This window comes from Mustela lutreola, chromosome 10 (genome assembly GCF_030435805.1).
Source record: "Mustela lutreola isolate mMusLut2 chromosome 10, mMusLut2.pri, whole genome shotgun sequence".
Taxonomy (NCBI): Eukaryota; Metazoa; Chordata; class Mammalia; order Carnivora; family Mustelidae; genus Mustela; species Mustela lutreola.
Genome location: NC_081299.1, coordinates 94,565,747 through 94,578,035, shown reverse-complemented (window position 1 = coordinate 94,578,035; position 12,289 = coordinate 94,565,747). Strand labels below are relative to the sequence as shown.

General features: G+C 55.3%; 1 protein-coding gene across 5 annotated transcripts; it reads left to right on the top strand.

Annotated features, from left to right (window-relative positions):
* Positions 1-223: 223 nt before the first annotated feature.
* On the top strand, positions 224-10,830 carry KCNA2 (potassium voltage-gated channel subfamily A member 2). 5 transcript variants are annotated; one of them, XM_059136917.1, is made up of 3 exons: positions 224-318; positions 2,574-2,911; positions 3,401-10,830. In XM_059136917.1, exon 3 carries the CDS (start codon positions 3,564-3,566, stop codon positions 5,061-5,063), a length of 1,500 nt encoding a protein of 499 aa, XP_058992900.1. In that variant the 5' UTR covers positions 224-318; positions 2,574-2,911; positions 3,401-3,563; the 3' UTR covers positions 5,064-10,830. The 5 variants fall into 5 exon arrangements, with proteins under 5 accessions (XP_058992900.1, XP_058992898.1, XP_058992896.1 ...); XM_059136915.1 differs by lacking the exon at positions 224-318 and adding an exon at positions 465-789; XM_059136913.1 differs by lacking the exon at positions 224-318 and adding an exon at positions 976-1,121.
* The last annotated feature ends 1,459 nt before the right edge of the window (positions 10,831-12,289 follow it).

Sequence of the window (12,289 nt, the reverse complement as noted above, 5' to 3'; positions counted from 1 at the left end):
AGTCTCCCTGGGACAGGAGCCCCTGAGCATCTAAGCTCCGTCTCTGGGGCACTCTGGGCTTAAGGAATCACTGTTTGGAACTGAGATTTGGACAGAGATCTGGAGATCAGAACTCCCAGGGGCAGGGGGCTGTCACGGGGCTCCCAAGAGCACCCTGGACCCTCTTAGATCCACCGTCTGGGCAGAGGGCGGATCGGGCTTCCCACGCACTTTCTTCCAAAAGCAAAGGACATCCGCCTCTGCCCACCCCGTGGTGCCAGGGCAGCAGAAGCTACACTCCTAATTTCTGAGCCCGGTGGACCAGTGGGCTCTGTTGAGGTCTGTGAGGGGACCGGCTCTTCCCCAGGGCAGCTGCAGGGCCCTGTGGTGGGCGCGGGGGGGGGGGGGAGGGCGGGGGCAGAGGGCCGACTCTGCAGTTCTGCCCCTTCCTGTGGCTCCTTGGCAGGAAACCAGCCACGAGTTTCAGCCACACTGCAGGGCCGTACCTGCTGCATTCCCTTGCGAAGCCGGGGCTTCGGCTGGGTAAGAGAGAGCTGGGGAGGCAGAGCTGGAGGAGAGGGCGAGCAGGCGCGAGAGGGGTCTGCAGATTGTGTCTGGCAGCATCGTAATAATAGCAACACATCTCCTGCGGGGGCCGGAGCCCTCCTCGGGCTTGGGATAGCGCCTATCGATTGTTTCCCCCTCGCCTACTTCATTATGTTGGCAGGAGCCTCTCACGACCGCCCCTCAACTTCTGTCCCCGGTTCCCCGGCCCCGGCGGCACCCAGCTGAGCTCTCCACGAGGTTCTGGTTAGTAAACTGGGCTCTGCCAAAGCATGGGTGTTCTCTTCGTAGGGTGGGGGCCCAGGCCCTGGGGGCCCAACTCAGCGGCCACCTGCTCGGCTCTGGTCCCCGCCGGCCCCTTTAATTCGAGTTCGCAGCCGGGCCAGGTGCGGCGCTGCGTGGCGCGGTGCGGCGCGGTGCGGCTGCGGGCGGCGGCCGGGCGCTCCGTACGCGCCGCCCGCGGGACTGCAGAGCCGGCTCCCGGCTGGCCGCCCGCACCCCTGCCGCCCGCCGCCGCCGTTCCGCCGGCGCTCGCGGTCACCCAGGAACATGGAGGCCCCGGGTGCCCAGCGGGAAGGGTAAATCAGTGTCGGGGCGTGGGGCTGCGCGTGCCGCTTCCCCTGCCCGGGCTGCGGCGTGTGGAGGGGCTGAGGGGCACCGGGCGGCGCAGCCTGCAGCGCGGCAGGCTCCGGCTGAGACCCAGCGGGGCGACCGGGACTGGCGCCCTGCGGAGGGAGAGGGCACGGAACAGGCTCGGGACCCTTGGGCTGCGCACGGCGCGGGCGGAGGGCGCAGCGAGGCGCTGGCGGGTGATGGGAAATGCAGCTGACGGCAGAACCGGGTCCGGTGAATAGCGCCGGTTGGTAGGACCCGAACCACTTGGGACGCCGGCCTGCATCCCCCTCTTCGGCTCCGATTCAAAACCGCTTTGCGGCGGAGCAGGGTTTTTCCGCTTCCCCGGGGCTGTGCGCTGCGGCGGAGCCCCGGCGCTTAGGAGGAATCGGAGATCTGGGGCAGCACCCTCCTCCCCACCCCCAGAGTTTGGGCTCCCGGGTTTTTGTTGGGGTGGGGGGTGGAGGAGATGGACCCCGAAGGGCGAGAGAGCCGGGCTGCGCTCGGGCCCGCGGCGGCCGGGCAGGAAAGGGTTAAGGCGGCGCTCGCCCGCGGCGGCCAGCTGCTAGTGGGTCCGGTCCGCGGGCGCGGAACCGAGCGCTGAGCGCGCCTGGTGGAATCCCGGCCGGAGTCGGGCGATGGGGAGAGGGCCCGGACCCCTCCCCGCCCTGCGGCCGGCGGGATTGGGCCGGCAGGGGGCCAGCCCGGAAGCCGGCTTCCTCCAGGCTCCCCCTCTCGCGGCTGCCGAGCCGCCTGCAGCCAGGGTGGCCGAGCGTTCGTTCTGCGCTCCCTGCGGAGGAGATGTGAGGGCTTTTCTCTTGGGGGAGAAATCGGTGGTCGAGCGCCTGTCCAAATCACATGCCACCCTGCTCAGAGGGAAGCCTCCACCCCAGGGATCCCCGAAGGAGAGTAAGTCTTGGGACCAAGCCAGCCAGCTTTTGTAGAGTCGACCTTTCCGTATGAGGAGTCTCCCTAGATGGGCTCCGCAGGAGTGTGCATCTGGGAGGTTGCCGGGGAGGGGGTCTTCCTCCTCTGGGATCCTGCCGGGGTCAGAGCTTACAGTCCGCTGCGGTGCAGGAAGCCCTCCCCCTTGGGAGTTGCCGCGTCCTGACCTGGGGGCTGGAGGGCTTTGCCCCGCGTCCCTTCTGAGGGCTGCTGGGGACCAAGGGAGATCTGGCTCAGCCCTGGGAGGCCCCTGGAGGAGACAGGCCCAGCCCAGCCTGAAGGCTCCTTGCCTGGGAGAAAAGGCTTCCAGCTGATGGAAGCCTGCCCAGAGGAGGCGGGGAGGCTAAGGGGTAGTTCTCAGGTGTGACACCAGCATGGAAGGTGGGCATGGAAGGAAAGCCACCAGAGCCCTCCTAAATCTTGGCACCTGCCCCCCGAAAGCCCTGGTTCCACCTTGCTGCTGTTTTTTCCAGGCAACGTCACACTTCCTGAGGACAGCCAGGAGGACTCTGGCTTCTGCTGAGCTTTGCATCTTGGCTCCTTCCTTCCAAAGGCTCCAGACCCAAGCTCCACGTCCTCGAATCCCGCTTGCCCCTGGCCAGGCGCTCCACAGCCCCTCCGGGCCAGCCCAGTTCTGGAGCTCACCTCCAGGACCTGGAGCCCGCCCTCCTGCCCAGAATGACTCACCATTATTTCTCGCTCAAGTGAGGAGACGTGATGGGCAGTCGGACTGCCGATTTGTGTATCTAGGATTCCCACGGTATCTGATCAGCTCTTCGAGGAAGAGAGCTTCCGGTTCCTGCCTTGTCAGGTAAATCAATCTATTTTTAATAACAGCCATGTGTAGAGTCACTGGAGTAGGGGCAGTGAGGGAGACCCAGGCCCAAGATACACCCCTGTGAATACCTCCCTGGGGACAGGCATTCGGAGACATTCCTCCAAGCCAGGAGAGGACTCACTTTCAGCCTCTAGTATGGGGGTTGTGCTCCTTGAAGCCTGGGCCCTGCAGAGGGGGCCTGTACCAGCCCCCTTCCCCCAGGGCAGGGCCATCTGGAACTTTCTAGAGAGACTGGCATCTGCTTGCCTCTGATCCCTAGCCAGGTTTAAGGTGAAAGTAAGTTTTTTTTGTTTTGTTTTGGTTTGGTTTGGTTTGGTTTGGCTTGGTTTTGGTGGTGGTGGTAGTGGTGGTGGTGGTGATGTTTCTGAGCTCTTGGCTCAAAGATAGAGACAAGGAGCAGCAACGCAGGTCAGGCTGCCGGTGGGGAGGGGTCTCATGCCCTTAACTGCCTCTGTCTTTCAGCCAAGGGAGGCTGTCTCTCTGGTCCTCAGAGAGCCCTCGGGGCTCTCCTGCAGGAATCCAGGCCAATGCTTCTGTGTTTCCTGGGGCCGTAAGCAGCACCCTGAGTTCCCTGCTGCCGGGCAGCTGGAAGGCATAGTGTGAGGCCCTTCTCTCAGCCCCCATTATGACAGTGGCCACCGGAGAGCCAGCGGACGAGGCCGCCGCCCTCCCCGGGCACCCACAGGACACGTACGACCCCGAGGCCGACCACGAGTGCTGTGAGAGGGTGGTCATCAACATCTCGGGGCTGCGCTTTGAGACCCAGCTCAAGACCTTAGCCCAGTTTCCAGAGACCCTCTTAGGGGACCCAAAGAAGCGGATGAGGTACTTTGACCCCCTCCGAAATGAGTACTTTTTCGATCGGAACCGGCCCAGCTTTGATGCCATTTTGTACTATTACCAGTCGGGTGGCCGCTTGAGACGGCCCGTGAACGTGCCCTTGGACATCTTCTCTGAAGAAATTCGGTTTTATGAGCTGGGAGAAGAAGCGATGGAGATGTTTCGGGAAGACGAAGGCTACATCAAGGAGGAAGAGCGTCCTCTGCCCGAAAATGAGTTTCAGAGGCAGGTGTGGCTTCTCTTTGAATACCCAGAGAGCTCAGGGCCTGCTAGGATTATAGCTATCGTATCCGTCATGGTCATCCTGATCTCCATCGTCAGCTTCTGCCTGGAGACCCTGCCCATCTTCCGGGATGAGAACGAGGACATGCATGGGAGCGGGATGACCTTCCACACTTACTCCAACAGCACCATCGGGTACCAGCAGTCAACCTCCTTCACCGACCCTTTCTTCATTGTCGAGACTCTTTGCATCATCTGGTTCTCGTTCGAATTCTTGGTGCGGTTCTTTGCCTGCCCCAGCAAAGCCGGCTTCTTCACCAACATCATGAACATCATTGACATTGTGGCCATCATCCCCTACTTCATCACCCTGGGGACGGAGCTGGCCGAGAAGCCAGAGGACGCCCAGCAAGGCCAGCAGGCCATGTCGCTGGCCATCCTCCGTGTCATCCGGTTGGTAAGAGTCTTTAGGATTTTCAAGTTGTCTCGGCACTCCAAAGGTCTCCAGATTCTAGGGCAGACCCTCAAAGCCAGCATGAGAGAATTGGGCCTCCTGATATTCTTCCTCTTCATCGGGGTCATCCTTTTCTCTAGTGCTGTCTATTTTGCAGAGGCCGATGAGCGAGAGTCCCAGTTCCCCAGCATCCCGGATGCCTTCTGGTGGGCAGTCGTCTCCATGACAACTGTAGGCTATGGAGACATGGTTCCGACTACCATTGGGGGAAAGATCGTGGGGTCCCTCTGTGCAATTGCAGGTGTGTTAACCATTGCCTTACCGGTCCCCGTCATAGTGTCCAACTTCAACTACTTCTACCACCGGGAGACAGAGGGAGAGGAGCAGGCTCAGTACCTGCAAGTGACAAGCTGTCCAAAGATCCCCTCCTCCCCCGACCTGAAGAAAAGTAGAAGTGCCTCTACCATTAGTAAGTCTGATTACATGGAGATCCAGGAGGGGGTCAACAACAGTAACGAGGACTTTAGAGAGGAAAACTTGAAAACGGCCAACTGCACTTTGGCTAATACAAACTATGTGAATATTACCAAAATGTTAACTGATGTCTGATTGAAACCTATTAACACACCCGCAGCTCCATGGAACTCCTGCAGATACAGCATAAATAGCCTGCATTGTAGTCAGTGTGTTCTACAGTGTACATCTGGTTCTGCATGGGAAGCAGTAGTCGTGCAAGTGACTTTCGATCTTTTGATTTTTGATTTAGAACACAGAATATCTATCCCTGGCTTTCATGCAAATAAATCTTCATCACTGGCCTAAGGGTTTCCAAACAGGGGAGTCCCCTATGGAGCCAGAATTTCAGAAAGACACACTGGGGCCACCTCATAGTGGACACATAACCCGCCCCATCGGTGCCACCTTCCTTTCTGAATTAAATGCGCACACCCTCCCCTCCTCCCTGGGAGACGCACCCCACCCTCCCCAGCCTCTGGGGCCCCGAACCCCCTGGGCCCATAGGAGCCCCACCTCCAGCTTCACAGAGGAAAACCATGGTGGCTTAGCTTGAAAGCACGGGGAATTATTCAAAAGGTCATTTCCCATTTTTGCATTGAGAAGAACACGCAGGCCTGCCGTATTGGAATTAGACTCTCTGTGTCACGGGCTGGGGTTTGTGAATTGCACTTGCCAAGTTGATGCTTCGGAGGCTTGTGTTTCATAACGGAAAATGCTGCATTTGGTTTTTCTCTGCAGTGTGGCTGTGAGGGAACCCCAGGGGGAGGGACAGTCAGGATGACTGAACATGAGTGGTCGAGTTGCACGCTGGCTCTCAGGCCGCTGGGGAGAAGCTAACCAACCCAGGGACCTCTCGGCTTCGGATCTCTCCATTTTCGCAGGCTTCAGGGTCACAAAACGTCTGACTCCCGCGTGCCGCTGGAGTGTGCAGACATATGCTTTCCTTGCGCCGTGCCCGCGGTGCTGACCCCCGCAGTGCCATTACCAGTAATGAGCTAGAGCTGCATGGGTGTTTGTTGCATGCATCTCGATATTTAAACCACAGGAGATAACCTATTTTCTTAGTAGCCTACACAGTATTCATATCTAGAGTATTAAGATCCCTGGAGTGGCACTGAGCTAGGGGGTGTTTTGGTTGGTTTTGGTTTTCTCCACACACACCCCCGCCCCAATCAGAAGACAAAAAGCCCTCAGTCAGGAGAATAAAAAAGAGACTGTTTGGCATGGGGAACCCCAACTTCCGGCTCCCCAGTCCACCCCATCCCTGTTCTTCGACCTGGGGGCACAGACCTTTGCAAAGCCCAGAAGGGGGAGCAAGGGAAGCCGCTCTCTGAAACCTCACATCACCGCACCTTACGACTGAACCTAGTTATGGGGATGACTCTCTAGCTGACCCAGGCATCTGGGCCTGAGGACAGGCGGATTTGAGGATCCAGTGTATATAAGCATATATTGAGTATCTCTCTCACGAGTTCCTCTACCTAGCTCGCTATAGAAGAAATTGCATTTGAACCTTGTATAAGCTTATGCAATATTTCTGACACAGGGCAACTTACGCATGTGTTTGACTATGTGCACTAGCGTATGTATGTATATGTACTACATGCATACATACATGTGTGTATATTATATACATGCATACATACCTGTGTGTATGTGTTATATACATGCACACATATGCGTGTGTGTGTATATGTGCACACATGCACACACTTATATATATATATATATATATATATATACATATATACATATATATATATATTCATTCTCTGGAGTTCAGGTTCGGGAGCAAATCCACTGCTTGGTGGGTTGGTTGTCTGAGAGGCCTAATGGGTTAACTTATCTCATCGATAAACCCACTGGGACTGGGTTTGCTGCCATCGCCTCAGACACTCCAGTCTTCATGGATTCCTAGATGTTAGAATTGTCTTTCTGCCCTCCACGTGCTGCAGCTTCAGTTCCCCGTGGCTGAAGCTTGTCTCACCCAGTGCACAAGGGCCTGTGGCCCCCACGGCTCCCGCTGCCCTGGGCCACACTCGCCCCAGGCTTCTCTACAGCCCATCTTGTTAATCATCTCCTTTCTCATCTTCACCCGCCCTCTTCAGGTTTTCTTGGGTTTTTCTTGTCGTCTGGCTCTGCATCAGTCACTTTAACAGCCCTTTCCCTAAAGAGCCAGAATGGATCTCCTGCTTGGAACCAGGGACCCAGTGCCGCAGGTCTAGGCTTGAAGGGGGCTTCCTCGGGGCGGAAGCCTCGGAAGTCCTGGGCCAAGGGATGATGATGCTAGGTGACCTACACGCATCATTTCCATGGCCAGGCTCAAGCGCTTTCCCCATGGCACTGGCCAACAGAGCTGCTTAAAGAAACCCAAGGCTGGACAGAAAATCATTCCCCGCCCTGGGACAGACTGAAAGGGAATGAGTGCTGTGTCGCCTGTGGGTGGAGTTCAGGCTGGCCCTGGAATGGGTTGAGGTGGTCACGCCGTCGCCTCCCAGACTGGGCTTTCGCTTCCCAAACACAGTGAGTTGTGTGCTTAGGCCACCCAGCCTTGGCTCCAGCCTGAGCCTTACCGTTGGCTGTCTAGCACCTACAGTTACCTTGGGGGGTGGGGCACCAGCTCAGGGTGCTAGGCCCAGGGTGCTCATTAGTTCCTGGTCACCCACATCCCCAGGGATCTGCAGGACACCCCATGCCCAGTGCGAAGCCTCTGTGCTTCTCTTCCTCTCCTTCGCGGGAGGTGGTGCTGAATTTCCAAGACATGGGGTGGGAAGGGCACAGACCTTGGGCAACAGATGGTAAACCTATACCCAAGGCCTGGGTCAGTGGGGAGATCTCTTATCCCTGTGGCTTTGACCTAGGACGATAAAATACCCACAGGTGCAGACACAATACCTGCATGCCCACTGCAAAATAGATACCCTGTTGTCCCACACAAATACAAAACGAGCAATGCAAATGCACAGAGGCCAGTTAATGAAAAGGGCATGCACAGATGATACGTAACTACACTGGTGTCCAAAATATGCACATTCAGCACGGACCGAGAATATACTTACCAATACAGAACAGATCACAGAAGACCTACACACACCACATCCAAGGACACAACCACCACTCAGACGCAAAATGAATAAAAAAACCCACGAACGTGATGGGTCTGTATATACAGTACAGCAAGGATTCTTTACATAGTTTCTGCCCACCGAATACACACACACTCTGTTTATACACACAATGCATTTACTCATTGGAGGCACACAACCCAGCACACACACCCAAACAGATACACACACAGTTCACATGGAGTGTGAACTCAGATCACACTCCGTTTATTCACACAATCCATTCACTCATTGGAGGCACACAACCCAGCACACACACCCAACAGATACACACACAGTTCACAGGGAGTGTGAACTCAGATCAAGCTCTCTGTCCCCACAGCTATAAATCAGTCAACTCTAAAAAAAGATGAGATTTCATCACTTTTCCCCAGTCTGCATCTGTACTCCCCCTATAGCCTTCAAGAAGCCTCTTCTTCGACCCTCCTCTCTTTCTCCCATGTTCAGATTTCCCAGAGAGGTAACCCCTGAGGTTTAAAGCAAAAAGATGGGCTACCGCTGTTGAACAGATCTCTGATTAAAACTGGGAATCTCATAGGACTTCTACTTACTCACTTTTCTCCCACCAGAAATGCGGGTGTGGAAGGACCTGGGACAGCCCGCGCCCTATTAACCCATGCCTCCTTGCCATGCCCTAGCCTTTGGAGCAAGCCCCCATAGACAGCCCCCTAGCCCAGGCACCCCTTCTCCCAAACCCTGGGATCTCCAGATTCGGCTCCATTCTCTTGAAAGCAGGGATAGCTCAAGAAACTGTAGGGCCCTGAGCCCCAAATCAGAGTGAAGATGGCCCCAATATTCCATCAGTCCTCAGACCTCACTGCCCTTACATCCTCAATGGCTTTGTCAAGGGCGAGTCAGAGACAGTCAAGACCATATGTAGACTCGTCTCTTCAAATGAGCCACCTTTCCTTGCATGGGACATCTCACTTGCTCTTGGGCATAAGCCCAGCGGGGTCAACTCCTGAGTCCCCTTTTTGGGGTCTCAATCCCAGCATGCCCGTCTTCTTTGCCGGGTCTCCAGCTGGATGCCCTCCCTCCCATCCAACTGCTGGGTCTTGAGGAAATGCGCGCTAACTCAGCTTACGAGAAACGCAATTAAGGATGTGAACCTCGTGCCATGCCCTCAAGCAACAATTGTTTAGAAGTCCCGATTTTTATCCTATATTCTAAGGCTGGATTTGAATACTTTGTAAGATTCCCCACTGTTTCGAATGGCGCACAGAGCCGCTTCTTCCCACGGGTGGGACTAGCTGAGAGAGTTGGGCACTCACTGGCCAAGGCATCCCCGCAGGAGGAAGTTGGGAAGTTAAGTCAGGCATCAGCTCAGGCACTTCGGTCTTTACTCCTGTGGCCCTCCCAAACATGTCCCTCCTGTCCATGGCCACAGCTCCCCGTCCCCACGGAGGAAGCAACAGCAGCAGGGAATGGACATGTGGGGTCCAATGTTCATGTTCAGAGCAAGACGCCCGGCCTTCTATGGGCTTCCAAGTCAAGGGAGCAATTTACCCTTCAGCTTCAGCAGGTGTCTCCATGAGCTCCAACTTCAGCAGGTGTCTCCATGACCTCCAACTTTAGGAGGCTAAAGAGAAAGAAGTCCAGGAAAGGCAGGGAGATGATCAGGAAGAGAGGGGTCCAATTGCAGTGTAAACTTTGCAGGAGCCGAAACCTAGTTGAGGACAGAATGAAGGCTCTGTGTTTCTGTGGTGTCTGACACACTGTCTTCCCCTCTTCTTCCCTCTGTCCCTCGCAGCTGGGCTTCTGAGGATGGCGTAGGCATGTCACCCGGAGAGAAGGCTTTTGAAAGGAGCCCCCAGGGAGTGTGCCTCCACTCCATTGTCTTGATGTAGAAAGGACTCCATGAGAGCTTTGTGGGCCTGAGTGCCCTTGTAGCTGCCCCAGGTGGGGAGGATTGCAAGACTGGCTTGTCCTATCTGCTGTCCCTGGATCTCTCATCCCATCGTAGTGAAGACTTTGCCCATCTTACTTCCTCAGAGTCAGTCTAAAATACTAGTGCTAACCCATGTTGAGAGAAGGCGGTGCCACCTGAAGAGCCTCTGGCTGGGGGGTTAGTGAGGCCCACAGCAGGGGAGGAAGGAGGTGGAGGCTGACTTTCCCCAAAGGAGACTCTAGGACAGTTTGCAAATTGCATGTGAGGGTGGCACCACAGCCCCCAAGGCAGGCAGGAGGAGCATGGGCTTGGAGTGTTTTACCCAGGAGTCGGGATGGTGAGCTCTGCTCCTGCTCTGGCTCTCCCGGGGGCCGTTATCCCAACAGCCTCCACCTGGGTGATGGCTGCCTGGTCCGAGAGGCTGGTCCACATAGGCTGTAATGCCTGGGCGGTCCTTGGCTACACAGCGGAGGTCCCCCAGCCTCAGCAGAGTGTCCATTGCCAGGTTTGAATGCACAACCTTAACCTCTAACATCATTAGCCACCTGAGCCAACTAGCAGGGTGCTGGATGCTGGAGGTGTCCCTGTGGTTAGTGGGGCCATCATTGGTAGCTTCAGAGTCTGCCCTTGTTGAGACCAGCCCCATTCCCTCGTCAAAGCCGCAAGCAGGGTTCGGTTGAGGGGAAGGGCCCTCTGCAAGCTGGGCTGGGTCTCTTCCTCAAACTCATCCAGTTCACTTTTCCTTTCTTTCTGCTTCCCTTCCCACCAAAGCTCCGTTCCATCTCTCCTAGTTTGTGTTTGAATTTTTTTAACGAGGAAACGTGCAATAAACTAAATAGTGACTGTTTTCTTTAGCAATAGCTATTTCAAAACCAAGTTCTCAGGACTGAAATGTGATAGCACCGGGATTCTCAGATAATGCCCTTGGCTTCTGGGCGTTAGCCCCCTGTCTGTGGTTCCCTCTTCTCCCTGCATGTTCACAGGGCTCTTGGCCTCTGAGGCTCTGACCCTCCCCGGGAAGGTAAACCTCGGTAGAGGTGCAGCGTATGCTCGAGGAATGTCCACGGGAAGGCTTTCTTTGTCACTCTCTTTCCCATGTGTACTGCGCTCTGTCCCTATGTGCACCTCAGTCCCTCCCTGCCTCCCACCTGCCCCTCTCTGCCAGCTCTCGAAGGGCATTCTCACAACCCATAGGCATGGCAACCTTGACTTTGGGTGACCTCACGCCAGCCCATCTCGTTGATTCTCAGTCAATCTGGCAGGGTGTAATGGAACCCTGCAGAAAAGCACTTACCAATAGATAAGAATAAAGCATCCTGAGCCATTACAGAAGATCATTTCCATGCACTAAAAGCCATTACTTGATCCATTTGTTTCCCTCCCCCCTCCCCCAGGGAGATGGATGCTGGGGGAACAAGGCCTGGAGGTTCATACCTGGGATGGGTAGCCTGGGCAGACAAGCTGACTTGCTTTACCAAAAGGGACTCCAGGAGAGCTGTGGAGGGAAGCAAGCTACTGGGAGGAGAGGTCTACAGGGATAGAAAGTGGGTGGTTAGGGCATGGCATGGGAGCAACAAAGGCCCCACCACCCACTACTGTGTGCACTTGCACAAGTATTTCCACACATAACTGGGGGGTTCAGAAGACTCGCCCTCTCCTGAAAAAAAATCTGTAAGGTTAGATACTCAGACCAGACAATCCAGGAAGGCTGACAACCCCAGGGTCCTAGTCCACTCCTCAATCTACCTTGCTCTATATAGATGTACAGCAAAACCTCAGTTAACTGACGGGGAATTCCTCAGGGAAGGGAGCATCCTGATTGCTTTACAATTAGGGTGGTTTGAGTGGGAATGGGACACCATGTCTGGGTTCAACCTTTGCTATTGAAAAACAAAACAAAACAAAACAAAAACCCGTTTCCCAAGTAGGTTTGTATAAACTTTCCTGCCTTAGCAAGTAGAGTGTTTGAAGACGACGGAAGACCTTGCGTGGCTCAGGGTCAACACTGTAAACCTCAGTGCTCATCATAGGGGAAGTACAGATGGAGGAGACCAAAGAGATAGGCTGCATGTACGCCGGCCGCAAGGCTTACCGGAAGTTGGCCGTTTGGGCACATGATGGTTCATCAGATAATGCCCTTGCTGTCATTTGCTTCTTTCTACGGAAAGTAGAGCAAGAGAACGTAATGCCTGCATTAATCGCGGTTTGGGTTCGTGGGTCCTGAGTTATCAGAGGTTTCCCATATATACATATACCTATGTATATATGTGTATAGTATATGTATATATGTATACCGTTGTTTCAGA